The sequence below is a fragment of the Poecilia latipinna genome, unplaced genomic scaffold, assembly GCF_001443285.1.
Source record: "Poecilia latipinna isolate Pla-1442-1.1 unplaced genomic scaffold, P_latipinna-1.0 Scaffold795, whole genome shotgun sequence".
NCBI classification, from domain to species: Eukaryota; Metazoa; Chordata; class Actinopteri; order Cyprinodontiformes; family Poeciliidae; genus Poecilia; species Poecilia latipinna.
Genome location: NW_015113411.1, coordinates 157055 through 171135, shown reverse-complemented (window position 1 = coordinate 171135; position 14081 = coordinate 157055). Strand labels below are relative to the sequence as shown.

The 14081-nt window shown below is 51.0% G+C and overlaps 4 protein-coding genes across 7 annotated transcripts in view; 3 read left to right on the top strand and 1 right to left on the bottom strand.

Annotated features, from left to right (window-relative positions):
- The window catches only part of slc25a25b (solute carrier family 25 member 25b), a 22681-nt gene extending 21295 nt beyond the window's left edge, over positions 1 to 1386 (top strand). For 2 of the 4 annotated variants that reach the window (XM_015046862.1, XM_015046863.1), the window contains one exon: positions 421 to 1382. In XM_015046862.1, the coding sequence (XP_014902348.1) occupies positions 421 to 605 (185 nt within the window). In that variant the 3' untranslated portion in view covers positions 606 to 1382. Of the gene's footprint in view, positions 1 to 420 lie in introns of all 4 variants that reach the window. The other 2 variants (XM_015046860.1, XM_015046859.1) reach the window with 2 other exon arrangements.
- Positions 1387 to 1674: 288 nt separating this feature from the next.
- On the top strand, positions 1675 to 6251 carry uap1l1 (UDP-N-acetylglucosamine pyrophosphorylase 1 like 1). Its single transcript, XM_015046864.1, has 9 exons — positions 1675 to 2093; positions 2962 to 3166; positions 4099 to 4274; positions 4343 to 4515; positions 5166 to 5359; positions 5432 to 5572; positions 5638 to 5823; positions 5902 to 5968; positions 6055 to 6251. The coding sequence occupies exons 1-9, from the start codon at positions 1802 to 1804 to the stop codon at positions 6133 to 6135; spliced, it is 1515 nt and encodes a 504-aa protein (XP_014902350.1). The 5' UTR covers positions 1675 to 1801; the 3' UTR covers positions 6136 to 6251.
- Positions 6252 to 6352: 101 nt separating this feature from the next.
- zdhhc12b (zDHHC palmitoyltransferase 12b) lies at positions 6353 to 8830 on the top strand. Its single transcript, XM_015046869.1, has 6 exons — positions 6353 to 7026; positions 7057 to 7207; positions 7285 to 7424; positions 7680 to 7772; positions 8262 to 8428; positions 8499 to 8830. The coding sequence occupies exons 2-6, from the start codon at positions 7111 to 7113 to the stop codon at positions 8812 to 8814; spliced, it is 813 nt and encodes a 270-aa protein (XP_014902355.1). The 5' UTR covers positions 6353 to 7026; positions 7057 to 7110; the 3' UTR covers positions 8815 to 8830.
- A 1491-nt stretch (positions 8831 to 10321) lies between these two features.
- The window catches only part of pkn3 (protein kinase N3), a 12886-nt gene continuing 9126 nt past the window's right edge, over positions 10322 to 14081 (bottom strand). The window contains exons 11-22 of the mRNA XM_015046858.1: positions 13411 to 13564; positions 13251 to 13347; positions 13093 to 13169; positions 12698 to 12764; positions 12529 to 12620; positions 12075 to 12251; positions 11937 to 11999; positions 11784 to 11860; positions 11141 to 11283; positions 10935 to 11042; positions 10786 to 10866; positions 10322 to 10551 (exon numbers count right to left, since the gene is read on the bottom strand). Of these exons, the coding sequence (XP_014902344.1) occupies positions 10351 to 10551; positions 10786 to 10866; positions 10935 to 11042; positions 11141 to 11283; positions 11784 to 11860; positions 11937 to 11999; positions 12075 to 12251; positions 12529 to 12620; positions 12698 to 12764; positions 13093 to 13169; positions 13251 to 13347; positions 13411 to 13564 (1337 nt within the window). The 3' untranslated portion in view covers positions 10322 to 10350. The remainder of the gene's footprint in view (positions 10552 to 10785; positions 10867 to 10934; positions 11043 to 11140; positions 11284 to 11783; positions 11861 to 11936; positions 12000 to 12074; positions 12252 to 12528; positions 12621 to 12697; positions 12765 to 13092; positions 13170 to 13250; positions 13348 to 13410; positions 13565 to 14081) is intronic.

Below are 14081 nucleotides of genomic sequence, written 5' to 3'. Positions count from 1 at the left end.
ATAATCTATAAAGGAAAGATGTTCTGGTTCTGGACTGGTTGGGTCCAATGTGGTGTTCTATAAAATGTTTGATTCTAATCCCAGAAACGAGAAATTTCCTCTGCTGAGCCGACCCGGTTCACTTCATATCTCTGGTTCTGACTGAACAAATTAGAACTAAATGAAAAAACGGGAAAGAGCCTCTCTGTGATGCGTTCGCTGTCCCTCTGTGATGCGTTCGCTGTCCCTCTGTCTCCCAGCCTGTCTGTGATGCGTTCGCTGTCCCTCTGTGATGCGTTCGCTGTCTCTCTGTGATGCGTTCGCTGTCCCTCTGTCTCCCAGCCTCTCTGTGATGCGTTCGCTGTCCCTCTGTCTCCCAGCCTGTCTGTGATGCGTTCGCTGTCCCTCTGTGATGCGTTCGCTGTCCCTCTGTCTCCCCAGCCTCGCTGCAGGCCGGCCCCCAGCTGTCCATGTCGGCCCTGTTCCGGCTCATCGTCCGTACGGAGGGCGCGCTCGGCCTCTATCGGGGCCTCGCCCCCAACTTCATGAAGGTCGTCCCGTCCGTCAGCATCAGCTACGTCGTCTACGAACACCTCAAGAGGTCGCTAGGGGTCCAGTCCAGGTGAACCGGACCCGACCGGAACCAAGTGCTGTATCCGCACCGGAACCCTCGTCCTCCGGCCCAGAACCGGTTCTGATCTCTGAACGCAGTGACCCGGACCGGCCCGATGACCCGGCTCCAGGTCCGACCCGCTGATCTTCATCATGTCTGATGATGATGATCCGGGTCCATCTGGTTCTGGACCTCTAGGAGGAGCCGGTTCTGGTTCTGGTTCTGGTGGGCCGTCTCAGCTCCTCTGGGTCTGATGTTCTGGATCAGAGCCAGAACCGCCTGGTACCGTCTGACCGGGACGGTTTCCTTCCAGAACCTGACCCAGATCAGAACCAGAGGGTTGGGTCCAGTTCAGCAGAACCTCCAGGTTCTGATGGGAAAAACCTCAGCGGACACCAGGACTCCGTCACCATGGCAACCAGCATCACATGATCCAAGCATGAGGCGTTCAAGCTCCATGGAAAACTCAGAAACTTTCCTGATCATAGAAACACTCCTCAACTCACCGAACTGATTCCCTACCAGACCGGACCGGATCCGAACGGACCGGACCGGATCCGAACGGACCGGACCGGATCCGAACGGACCGGACCGGATCCGAACGGACCGGACCCCTCAGCTGGTTTCTTTTATTTATTTCAGTATTTATTGGTTTGGCTGATCATGATGAAACTGCTTGTTTGGATCGAACCAGAAGGTTCTGCTTAAAACTGAGACACTGAATGTTTTCGGTCTCTGACCCAACAGAACCATCAGAACCATCAGAATAAAGGCTGCATGCAATGTTTCACTCTGAGTGTTATGGATCCATATCTGACTGACATAATAAATATTAAGTTTTTTAAATTTTATTTTAGTTTCTGTTGAAGGTCCTTGTTGAGGCTGGTTCTGGATCCCGGAGAAGATCCGGGTTTTGGTTCCTAGTGGGATGGATTTCATCCTGGTTCCGATTGGTTCCGGTTTAAAGAAACATTTAAAACATGAATAGATGTGACGTCATGGGGACAGACGGCCGCTATGAGCGGAACCCGGATCTCTGCGGTTTCCGGTCTGGATCAGCTGATGAGCTGCTGAGTCATCCGGTTCTGGGTCTGGGTCTGGATCTGGTTCCGGTTCTGGAATCATGTCTGTCTTCAGTCACGAGCTGCTCAGCCGCCAGGCGTCACTTCCTGACTGCGCTGCGGGACCAGAACCAGAACCGCTCCAAACATGCCGTCCCTGCAGCAGATCCGAACTGCTCTGGACGGTTCGGGCCAGGCCCACGTCCTGCGGTTCTGGCCGGAGCTCGATTCGGAGCAGCAGGAGGTGTTCCTACGGGAGCTGGCCCAGCTGGACCTGCCGCGGCTGGAGGAGCACTGCCGGGCGGCCGCAGAGGCAGCAGCCGCCGCCTCCTGCGCTCCGGACCGGGACCTGGAGCCGAACCTGGAGCCGGTTCCCCCGGAGAGCATGGGCAGCGTGAGGAGGAGCGACCCGGACTGTCTGGCTGGATGGGAGCGTGAAGGTACCAGAACCAGAACCGAGGTTACTCCGCTGGGATTTTAACTCCGTGTTTTATCGCGATAGTAGAAAATCAGCAGCGTGTTTATGGATCTGAGGAATGAGTGCGCATGCGTCCTAATGATTGATTTGTAAAGTTGACTCTCCTCCAGCTTTGGACCAAGTTTTTTTTTTTCCAAAGAACTTTATTTAAATGAAATTAGTATACATCAAAACAACATAATGAAGTATACAACACAACACAACAGCCAAGCAGCACAGCCAGGGGTGATTAGATAAGAACATGCAAAGACGAACATATTGAGATTGTCCTTTGAGCCTTTTCATTTGTAGAGTCTGTTATTGATTTGATATATAGACCCATATCTTTAATGAAAAGAGAGAAACAAGGTGTTTTATTAGCAAATTAGCTTTGGGCCAAGTTTTATGTCAGAACCAGTAAAAACACAAACTGGATCATCCAATCACGTTTTAGAAAGTAGTGTGACGTCAATCTGTAGTGCTGCGTCTTATACGCTAGAGGGAGCACTTCAGATTAAAATGGCGCCTGGAGGAATGCTAGGAATATTCAAGTAGAAAGAAAGATGGCTGATCGGAAAGTTGCTGGTTCAATTCCCAGCCTGTTCAGCTGCAGTTTTACATATTTACAAGATTCAGAATAAGAAAGTTTGTTTTCTGTTCGTTTGATCAGAAACATCCTGGAAACCAAACTGTTGGGCTTAAAACGTTCTGAGGCATCATCAGCCTCAGAGGGATACAAATATTAAACATATAAACATCAGAAATGGTTAAAAAAGTTGGAAAAAATTCCAGTTACAGATAAAAATGTCAACATAATGAATATAAATGATGAATCTGTCCTTTCTGATCAGGATTCCTGCAGATTTCCAGGAGTCGGGTCGCGGTTCTGCTCCTGGCTGGAGGTCAGGGGACGCGGCTCGGGGTCCGCTACCCCAAAGGGATGTTCGACGTCGGGCTGCCGAGCGGGAAGACGCTGTACCAGATCCAAGCCGAGCGGATCCTGAAGATCCAGCAGCTGGCAGAGAGCCGCCTGGGCTCCAAATGCACCGTCCCCTGGTGAGAGCAGAACCGACGGGAAGCTTTGGGCCAGCAGGGGGGAAACGTCGCCCTCCACTGGGAGGAGGAACCGCCTGAGCACAAGAAACCTTCAGCAGCCGCTGCAGACGGGAAAATGAATAAATTACACCAAAAATAAACCCGATGACATTTCTGAGCTCCAAAACTCAAAAATTTGTGAGAAAAACTCAGAAATTTAACTTTCAAATCTTCTGAAATTATAGATTTTTATGTTTTAGTATTTTAAGTTACAGGAGTTAAATTAGTGAAATGTATCATTAATTTAATTGAATAAATTTGTTACTGCAGGTAAAAATGTTAAGCTCTTAAAGTTCTCAGTTTGAGGAGCGAAGCTGTATTTTATTATTATTATTACTATTATTATTTTATTATTATTATTTTATTATTATTATTTTATTATTATTATTAATATTATTATTATTAACAATCACCAAAGCAGAAATGGGAACGTCTTTAGAAATAAAACCAATCTGAACAAAATTCCTCACTAACATCACGTTGACCTTTACGCAGCTGAACTAAAACATTTTTTTCATGAAGTGAAATTAAATCATGTTCCTGTAAACCGTCAGAATGAGGCGGAGCGCCATCAGCTGGTGGGAAACCACCAGACTGTCGGACGTCAACGAATTATTTCAACTTCATCCATCGAAAAACGTAAACCAGTCGGCCATTTTGACCGACCTTGAAAAATCTCCAACAGCCTGCATGGCAGATTTATCCTGCTGTATAAGAGATCATCACTGATTGGCTGGCTGCGTTCTGTCGAGCATTTTGATTGGCTGAGGAACGAGAACCGTCTTAAAGGCTAACCCATCCCTGAAGTGGTTGTTTTGGAGTTTGTTGGTTTGATTAAACGTCAGACCGCCTCCTCTTCCTCTTCCTCCTCTCCCTCCTCCTCACCTGTCCAGGTACATCATGACCAGTGAGTTCACGCTGAAGCCCACCCAGACCTTCTTCCAGGAGAACGCTCACTTCGGCCTGCAGCCCTCCAACATCGTCATGTTCGAGCAGCGCATGATCCCGGCCGTGACCTTTGATGGGAAGGTCATCCTGGAGGACAAAGGGAAGATCGCCATGGCTCCAGGTGGGTTTGGTCAGGAAATGCAGCAGAGCCATGACGACCCTTGGTGACCTCTGTGCTCCCTGCGTCAGACGGTAACGGCGGTCTGTACCAGGCGCTGGAGGACAACGGCGTCCTGGAGGACATGGAGCGCAGAGGAGTGGAGTTCGTCCACATCTACTGCGTGGACAACATCCTGGTCAAGATGGCCGACCCGCTGTTCGTTGGCTTCTGTGTGGCGAAAGGAGCCGACTGCGGCGCCAAGGTTAGCGACGCTCCGCAGGTTCAGGTCACGTCCAGAACACGATTATCAGAACGAGCTTAAAACTTTAATTTCTCTGTCAAATATGAACTAATTGATTGTAATCAACTGTAATTGATTGTTTCCCGACTTCCAGTGGAAAAAACAAAGAAATCTTTAGGGTCAAAGGTTCTTCCTGGGATTTATCAGTTTAATTTCCAAGTTTTCCCTGAACTCACTCAGATGAATTCACCTTCAGATAAATGTTAACAAATCTGAGCAGAGGAGGATTCAGCTGTTGAGTTGACCTCTGAGTTCAGAGTTGACCTCTGAGTTCAGAGTTGACCTCTGACCTGCAGCTGCCTCCTCAGTAAAACATTAGACCAGATAAATCAGATCCTGACATCCTGTCCAGATCTCAGCTGAAAGTAAATTTCACTGATTTCAGTGGACAGCTCGTTTTTAGCTTAGCGCTTTTGCTAACATGCAGGTTGACCTGCAGTGGCAGATTTGACCCTGCTGAGGGCGACAAACTTTAACATTCAGTTTATTTATGTAGCTCCGATTCACAACAGTCTCCAAGCAGAAAACGTTTCATCAAGGCGCCGAGCAAATCAACATGGCTGACGTTAGCTCAGTAGCATTAGCTTGTTAGCTCTGTGTTGCACCACCAGGTGGTGGAGAAGGCCCACCCAGCCGAGCCGGTGGGCGTGGTTTGCAGGGTGGGCGGAGTCCCTCAGGTGGTGGAGTACAGCGAGATCCGACCCGAAACGGCCCGGCGCCGAGGACCAGCCGGAGAACTGGTCTACAGCGCCGGAAACATCTGCAACCACTTCTTCACCAGGAGCTTCCTGCAGGACGTGGTCAAGTGAGAAAGCCGCCAGGACGGATTACCGTCAGATTGACCTGGAATATCTGCTGACCTTGGAATCTCTTCCAGGACGTTCAAGGACCAGCTGAAGCCTCATGTTGCTCTGAAGAAAGTCCCGTTCGTGGACTCCTGTGGGAACCAGGTGAAGCCAACCGAACCCAACGGGATAAAGATGGAGAAGTTTGTTTTTGATGTGTTTCCGTTCTCCAGGTACGGATAATCCGGCATGTTTCCAGACTGCTGGTAATCTGGATTATAAGCTGGTTTCTGTGCAGGAGCTTCGTGGTGCTGGAGGTCCGGAGGGAGGACGAGTTCTCCCCTCTGAAGAACGCAGACGGAGCGCCGTCCGACACGCCCACCACGGCCAGGAACGCCCTGCTGGCCCAGCACTGCCGCTGGGCAGCCGACGCTGGCGCCGCCCTGCTGGATGAACAGGGGAACAGCATCCAGATGCCGCCCAGGTCAGAGGTCACTGACCCTATGCTCACATGAAGGTTCAGTTTGGGTTTTTAGTAGATATTGAATATTTCGGTCCACAGTTCGTCAGCAGAGAATCATCCGGCGCTGAAATGTGAGATTTCTCCTCTGGTGTCGTATTTTGGAGAGGTGAGGAGCAGAACCACGTCAGGTTCTGGTTCTGAACCCGGTTCTGGTTATTAATAACTAATAATCAGAGCTCCTCATGCTCCCAGGGCCTGGAGCCGCTGAAGGGCAAAACCATCAGAACGCCGTTCATCCTGGATGGAGCAGCAGCTGCAGAGCTGCAGGCCTGATCGGATCAGAACCACAGAGACACCGGGCCTGGAGAACCAGTCAACCAATCAGGGATCAACTGGAAACTTTATATAAACTGTTTTTATACCAACAAATAAAAATAGAATTCAAATTGTTTAATTTCAATGTACTGACTGAGAAACGCTGAGTTCAACTGACAGCACTGTAAGGCACGGTGGTGCAGGTATGATGGTGTGGGGATGTTTCTAATACTCTGAAGCATTTATTGCAAACCAGGATGAGCTTAAGGAAGTCATGTTGGTACAATGAGCCGAACACCAGGCAGCACCTCGGTTCCAAACAAGATTACTAATAATTTTGATCAAATTAAACAGAAAAACAACAAAAACAGTTGAGATCTGATTCAGAAAATGCATCAACGAAGTGGTAAATCAATTTAAAATACATTTATGTAAAATATATAGTGGTGAAAACTGTAAAAAGCATAAAACGAAAATCATTTGAAAACAAAAATGGCAAACTAACGAATAAAAATCAGCACATTAAAACTAAATTTGTAAAACGTAAGTATTTTATAGTAAAACAATATAAAGTGAAATGGTATAAAAAGGGAAAGACGCAAAAGAAACGAAAATTAAATAAAGCGAACTAAACGGTCAGAACCCCTGAGCAAGATGGCGGCTGCGGCTAGCGCTTCCTCAGGCTCCTGCTCTGTCACGTGTCTGCTGTCGACCAATCAGAGCTGTGTGCGTTCAGGACGACAACAACCCGCTGAGCGGCGGAATGCTAGCGGACCGCTGGCCCGAAAACACGGATTCAGACGCGGGTTTCGACTGTTTTCTGTTTGCAGTTAGTTCTTTTAACCTGACCCGGTCCAGTAGAACTGTTCTGGGGTTCTGACCGAGTCCAGCCTGGGTCCTTCCTGAGCTGTTCACATCGCGCAGTCTCCGCATTCCCAGCTGACATTCCCAGCTCCCTGAAGGTTAGCATGGAGGTTCTGGAATGTTAGGACGATGTTCAAGAATGTGTTCGGCTCGGGATTCCTGGTGAGGACGGCCCATGTGGTTCTGACCTGGATCATCACGCTCATCCTCTTCCTGTATGACACAGGTGAGTCCGTGCGAGGGGGGTCCAGGTGCTCCAGGTTTTCCAGGTGTTCCAGGACTTTAGTTGTGTTTCCCCGGCAGAGCTGAGGAAGCAGGAGGAGACGGGCCAGCTGCTGCAGCCGGTTCTGTTCGTCCTGCTGGTTCTGGTGTCGGTTCTGCTGTACTTCGCGGTGTCGCTCATGGATCCGGGATTCATCCTGACTGAGGACAGCGACCTGCAGGTGAGCCGGAAGTGGTCTGGGTCGGAACCACGCAGGTCTGGGAACCTTTCTGCTCCAGGTTCTGGATGTAGAACCGATTAGTGGGATTAAACCGTCCAGTCGGACCAGTACAGCTTTAATCTCAGATTATTTCCGGTAAATTATGGCCTAAAACCAGAGAGTCTCCAGACTTTGGGAATGTTCTGGATTGAACTGATCCAACAGATCCAGACCTTGGTGGTGGCAGTGTCATGATGTGGGCTCTGTGTGTTCCAGTTCACTCTGGGAGTAACGGAGGAGCAGCAGGACATGATCCCACCCAGCAGCAAGTCGCTGCATCAGCGCCGCTGCGGCCGCTGCCTGCTGCAGGTACGAACATCCAGGAGGTTCCTTCAGAAAATATAACATCAATTAAATCCAGATTCAGAATCGATTCAATGTTCAGTTTATTATTCAAACTGGTTAAAAGTTTCTGCCTAAGGAAACAGCAGGTCAGTGACCAGCAGGGGGCGGCAGGGACAGGAAAAACTCCCTGTAACAGGAAGAAAGCTCCGGCAGAACCAGAACCAGAACCAGCATCAGTACAAGCAGCCATCTGCATTCATTTAATGACTAAAATTTCATGGCAATATTATTATTAACATCTATTTAAAATGATAAAAATCATCAAAGCAGCTGAGTTATGATGGGTCCAAAGAATGAAAACATGGATGATGATGATGATGATGATCATCATTATTATCATCCATAGTAATAATGATAATAATGATAATAATGATAATAATGATGTTATTAATGATAATAATAATGATATTAATGATAATAATGATGATGGTGGTTGTTGTGTGTCTGGAGCAGCAGCCAATGAGGTCGAAGCACTGCCAGACGTGTCAGCACTGCGTGCGGCGCTACGACCATCACTGCCCCTGGATCGAGAACTGTGTTGGCGAGCGGAACCACCGCTGGTTCGTCCTGTACCTGGCCCTGCAGCTGCTGGTGCTGCTGTGGGGGCTGCACGTCGCCTGGTGAGTACACCCCCAGGTCAGAGGTCAGAGGTCAGGGAGCGTGGGCGCTGACGGCCATGTGTCTCCTCAGGACGGGCCTGGGCCACGCCCCCTCCTGGTCGCGGTGGCTGCGCACCAACGGCGTGCTGCTGGCGGTCTGCGGGCTGCTGGCGCCGCTGGCGCTGGTGGTGCTGCTGCTGCTCGGGTCGCACCTCTACCTGGTGTCCATGAATGCCACCACCTGGGAGTTCATGTCGCGCCACCGCATCTCCTACCTCAAACACTGCGGCGCCGACGAGAACCCGTTCGACCGCGGCGCCGCCCGCAACCTGTGGGGCTTCTTCTGCCAGTGGGGCAGCGTGGTGTGGGAGCAGGCCTACTTCAGGGAGGGCAGCGACCCGGTTTAGGTTCTGACCCGCTCACGTATCGATTCACACTGGGTGGTTCTGCTCTGCCAGCCAATCGGTCCGGACCGACCCGGATCACGTTCTGGTTGGCCCAGATTAAGACTCAGAGTTCTGACTGTGGATGGTTCTGATCCGTCTCAGTGGAACAAACTGACTGCAGAGTTCTGATCTTCACGGTTCCTCTGACCAGAACTTCAACTAACCTGGATGACCTTTGACCCTCACCCATCCTGGGCTGAAGGTGACTTCAGGTTCTGATGGTTCTGTTTACATTTCAGACCTGGATCGGGTTCTGAATCCGGGTTCCTGGGAGCCCAGACTCTACCTCCGGTCCTCTCCTGGACCGCCATCTTTAGTCCTGGTTTCCGTGGTTCCCGGCCCTCATGGACTCCTAGAAGGTTAAAGTTCAGGACCCGGGTCGGGGCCCATCCAGCTCTGTGGAGCCGACCTGCAGATGATGGGTCTGGGCTCAGCTTGGTCCTGGGGACCAGAGGGCGGTTCTGGTGGTTCTGGTACCAGTGGGCAGGAGCTGATTAAACCAGTAAACACAGAAACAGGAAGTGAGCTGGAGCTCAAACCTGTGACTTCCTGTCAGAGCTGGTCTCAGTCTGAGGGTTTAACCGAATATTCTGGGAACATCAAAGTTTTTATCCGGGTCGTTTGTGTCTCAGATGAATGTTTATCCTGATCCCGACAGGAAGCCGACTGACGGACTTCCTGTCGGTTCAAACCGGGTTCCTGCTGCATGTCTGGCGATTCTGGGTCCCACAGGTTCTGCCGGGTCCCACAGGTTCTGCCGGGTCCAGTTTTTTAGGTTTGTGGTGGATTTATTCCCAGAACTGTTCCTACATTCCTGGTTGTTGTTCAGAAGTTTTCAAAGTTTAGATGTGAAGAAGCAGCTGCAGCGTAAACTGAGGGGTTAAAGGGTTAAAAGCATGGAGAGCAATAAAGCTGCAGGAGCAATCAGAGCTATGTTTATACCCAATAAATCCAAATGTTGTTTTTCTGACTGTTATTGAGACTGTGGCTGTTTTTTACCTCTGAATAGAAATAAAGACGTTACTGAGAAGAAAGTCCAGCTTTTATTCATTAATTCTCACGTCAAACAGGCTGGTTGGGTTAATAAATCGTCTCCATCACATCCACATTTCCACAGAATAATTTAAAACAATCACATAGAAAGATAAACATTCAGTGTTTTTGGCCTTCAGGATATTTACAGCTCAGACTGGGAGCAAAGTGCTGCGTTCAACGTGTAAAAAAGCAACCGTTTAAAACGGCAGGTGGGCGGGGCCAGGTCCATCCACCGGTGGGCGGGGCCAGGTCCCCCGGTGGGCGGGGCCAGGTCTCCCCCTCCCGGTGGGTGGGGCCAGGTCCAGCCCCCGGTGGGCGGGGCCAGGCCGTCAGCTGATCAGGGAGAAGTCGAAGTTGTTGAAGACCTGCTGCTCCTTGCCCCGCCCCCCGGTGGGCGGGGCCAGGTCCATCCCCCGGTGGGCGGGGCCAGGTCCCCCGCCCCCGGTGGGCGGGGCCAGGCCGTCAGCTGATCAGGGAGAAGTCGAAGTCGTTGAAGACCTGCTGCTCCTTGGCGCTGACGGCGGTCGGCGTCCGCGGCAGCGTCAGGACCGGCTTCAGACGCGTGAACTCCTCGTCGAAGTTGCTGACGTCCAGCGGGGCCGCGATGGTCGGCAGGAAGGGGGGCTTCAGCTGCTTGGCCAGGAGGGCGTCCCAGTCCATTTCCTGGGGGAGAACGGAATCAGAACCTTCAACCCAAACAGAACCGAGCCGCAAACAGCAGAACTTCACAAAACAGTTGTCACTCTGACCAGCTTGGTGCACTTAATCCCAGTCACGGGAAATGAAATATAATCCAGTTCAGTACCGTCTCCATGGTAACTAATAAACTCAACATTTCATCACCAGAACCAGCAGGTCGTCCTGCTGTGGGACCGCTCTGGGTTCTGCAGAACCGACCTGGAAGAACTTGTGTCGTTTGATCTCGGCGGCGTCGTCCTTCCCTGATCCGAGTCTCCGGTCCGGGTTTTTCTGCAGCAGCTGGAACAGAGAGATCACCGATAAAACCCAGTGGATCCGCCGGATCCAGAGGTTGGAGCAGAACCGACCTGCTGCATGAGCGACTTGGACTGAGGCGACAGGAAGCGAGGGTAGCGCACTTCCTCATTGACGATGCTGTCGAACACTTCCTCCTCATCGTCACCCGGGAAAGGCGACTGGAACAGAACAGAGTTCTCCTCAGAACGGAAACCTGCAGAACCGTCGGCAGGTTCTGAATCCGTCTCTAAAGAACCTTCTGCAGAGGGTCACTGACCTCCCCCACCAGCATCTCGAACACCAGAACTCCCAGTTCCCACCAATCCACGCTGCGGGTGTAGCTGTTCTCCGTCAGAACCTCCGGAGCCAGGAACTCCGGCGTGCCGCAGAAGGTGCTGGTTCGATCGCCGTGGCCCATTCCTGCGCACACACAGGTTACCCTGGTAACCGTCATCTCCATGGTAACTTCAGGACAGCAGAGTTTATCGTTACCAGAAACAAAAACTATCAAGTTTAATACCAGCTGCTGCACATTTCATGTTCCTGTCTCTGCTGAACCATCGGTGGTCCCAAGTTCCCTTCCTGTTTATTGAATCTCCATAGCAACCAGTCACAAAGGAGGGAATCTCCATAGCAACCAGTGAAGTATCACCATAGAGATAAAAAGACGTGATCTCTCCTAGTTTCAGCTTCCTGTTAGCTTGTCAAATGGGTCAGAACCACCTGATACTTAACGGGCCAACAGGAAACGGTCTTACGTGGATTTTCACAATAAAAGACATAACCAGTATTTATGCAACTATCATTTTATGTCATTCTGGTTCCAGGTGCATGAGGACAGTCCAGGATGGTTGCCGCTCTGCCATTGGTTCAAACCTTTTGGACCAATCAAAAGACAGGAAACCGTTTTTTCCCCTCACCTTCTTTGCACAAACCAAAGTCTGCGATCCGGACGTACCCGTCGGCGTCCATCAGCAGGTTGTCCAGTTTCAGATCCCTGGAGGACAGACAGGAAAGCCGCTGCAGATTCCAGCCAATGAGCAGCGTGTGTGGGCGGGGCCTGAGCCTCTCACCTGTAGACGATCTGGTTCTGATGGAGGAACTCCAGGCCCAGCAGGACGCACGAAGAATAAAACCTGCAAACCAACAAGAGCCCAGCTGACACGTGCTGCCGTACTTTGACTGGACCGTTGAGCGGGCAGAGGGCTCACAGGGATTGTTTCTCGGAGAAGATGGCGGTGTGGATGTGCTTCATCAGGTCTCCGCCCGGAGAGTAGGCCATGACGAAGCAGACGTGCTCGGCCGTCTGGAAGCAGCCGTGCAGGTTGACCAGGAACGGGTGGCGGGCCGAGTTGATCACCTCAAAGATCCGCTTCTCACAGACCAGACTGGACCGGGTCAGACAAACCAGAACCACTGAGACACACTTTCCTTATCTGAGACGGCGCCTCCTACAGGCCAACATGTAGAACAGCTCAACGAATCTAACTTCACTCAAACCCATGGTCCGCTTCAGACGGAACCAGGAGAGGTTCTGCTGGAGTCCAAACCGGGTCAGGAACTCCACCAGAACTTCCAGAGAAACATGGCCCGGGTCAGAACCGGGCCGTGTTTCGTACCGGTAACATGAACAGAATGGTTGGAGGTTCTGTGGATCCTCCTCACCTGTCCACTTCGTCCCGCGTGATGACCTCACTCTTCTTCAGCGCCTTGATGGCGAACATTTTCCCAGACTTCTTGTACTCGGCCAGCAGAACCTTGGTTTGGGTCAGAGGAGGTTCTGTTAGTCGTTAACCTTCATCGGGTTTTACGGCAGATCCCGGCGTTCCGGTACCTTTCCGAAGTGTCCTCTTCCCAGGACGGAAACGCACTGGAAGTCCTCCATCTTCAGCGCCTCGGACCTGCAGAAGAAACACGGTGAGGGAACCGGACCGCTGGACGGGGCCGGCAGAGTTCTGGCTGCCATCTAGAAAACTTTACAGCGTTAGTGTTTAAAGACGCAGGAATCCTTCAAAGGACCTTTCGGGTCCTTTGAGGTTCTAGTGGTTCGGTTCCTGGTCAGATTAGGTTCCGTCATTTATTAATCCAGATTATAGAACATGAAGAGTCAATTCATGTAGAACTCACCTGTTCAGGTTTATATAATGTACAATTACAAAGAAACATCGTTAAAAAGAAGAAGATAAAACATCCGGACTGAGTGAAGGGAAAGGTTTTACTGAGACTCACTGCGGCGCCGGCCGAGCCGAGGCCGGCCGAGCCGAGGCCGACCTCCTGGGCTTCAGGCTGCTCTTCCAGTCAGGAGACTTTTCCAGAAGAAAATCAGAGAGAAACTGAAAGTTAATGACTGTTTGTCTCTGATTATAGCTTCAACGTTCCTCTCAGACCTGCGAGGCCGAGGCGTCCTTCGTCTCCTTCCTGGAGGGACGTGGAGATCTTCTGATGGATTCTTCAGAGACGGCCAGTCTGGACGGAGGTCGCTCTCTGACAGGAAACAGATCCATCAGCTCTGACCGCGATCCGGAGGATCTGACGGATCCGACTCACCGTGGCGGCGAGCCGCTGGACGCCGCGGCGCCGGGAGCCGGCAGCGGCGGACTCATGGCTTCCAGGGAGTTGCATGGCGGCAGGAAGCTCATCATCAGACGACCCCACGTGGCGAAGTTCAGGTTCATCTGAGACGCGCGGAGGAAGTTCCTCCCTGCAGGAAGCAGACAGCAGGATGATGTCACCAAGCCGCCATGTTTCCTGAACCAAAACATCTTGAAGCGTGCTCCCCGATTCGGAAGCGGCCTTACTAGAACCGACTCCACTGGGTCCAAGACAAAACGTGACATCACAAGACTGCTGCTCACCGATTGGCTATGGGGCGGAGTCACTGGTTATGTCACGACTCCGTTACAATAACCCGACATCAACAGCGACCGAACAAACTGGACCCAACTAACCGGTTTGGTTCTTCAGAAGAATCTGATCGGTCCGCTAAAAGCGAAGCTAATTTCTCCATTTAGCACCTTCTCGTTTTGCTAACTTTGAAAATGTTTGGTGCACTTAGCTTCCCCCAAATACATTTTCCCAGAAAAATTTTATATCCGTAGTTTGACCTTTGTGTTGAAGTTTTGATGTAGAGAATTCAAGTTTTCAGACACAAAAGAACCAAAGCAGGCGTTCGATGGCAGGGCGGCCGGTCGATGGCGGGGGGGCTGGTGGATGGCGGG

What these genes read in the sequence shown, in the direction of transcription:
- uap1l1 (XM_015046864.1), top strand. Translation starts at nt 1,802, where the DNA reads ATGCCGTCCCTGCAGCAGATCCGAACTGCTCTGGACGGTTCGGGCCAG. An exon ending in GGCTGGATGGGAGCGTGAAG is followed by an intron (nt 2,094 to 2,961) that starts GTACCAGAACCA and finishes CTTTCTGATCAG; the next exon opens with GATTCCTGCAGATTTCCAGG. An exon ending in AGCATCCAGATGCCGCCCAG is followed by an intron (nt 5,824 to 5,901) that starts GTCAGAGGTCAC and finishes TTCGGTCCACAG; the next exon opens with TTCGTCAGCAGAGAATCATC.
- zdhhc12b (XM_015046869.1), top strand. Translation starts at nt 7,111, where the DNA reads ATGTTCAAGAATGTGTTCGGCTCGGGATTCCTGGTGAGGACGGCCCAT. An exon ending in CTGAGGACAGCGACCTGCAG is followed by an intron (nt 7,425 to 7,679) that starts GTGAGCCGGAAG and finishes TGTGTGTTCCAG; the next exon opens with TTCACTCTGGGAGTAACGGA. An exon ending in GCGGCCGCTGCCTGCTGCAG is followed by an intron (nt 7,773 to 8,261) that starts GTACGAACATCC and finishes TGTCTGGAGCAG; the next exon opens with CAGCCAATGAGGTCGAAGCA.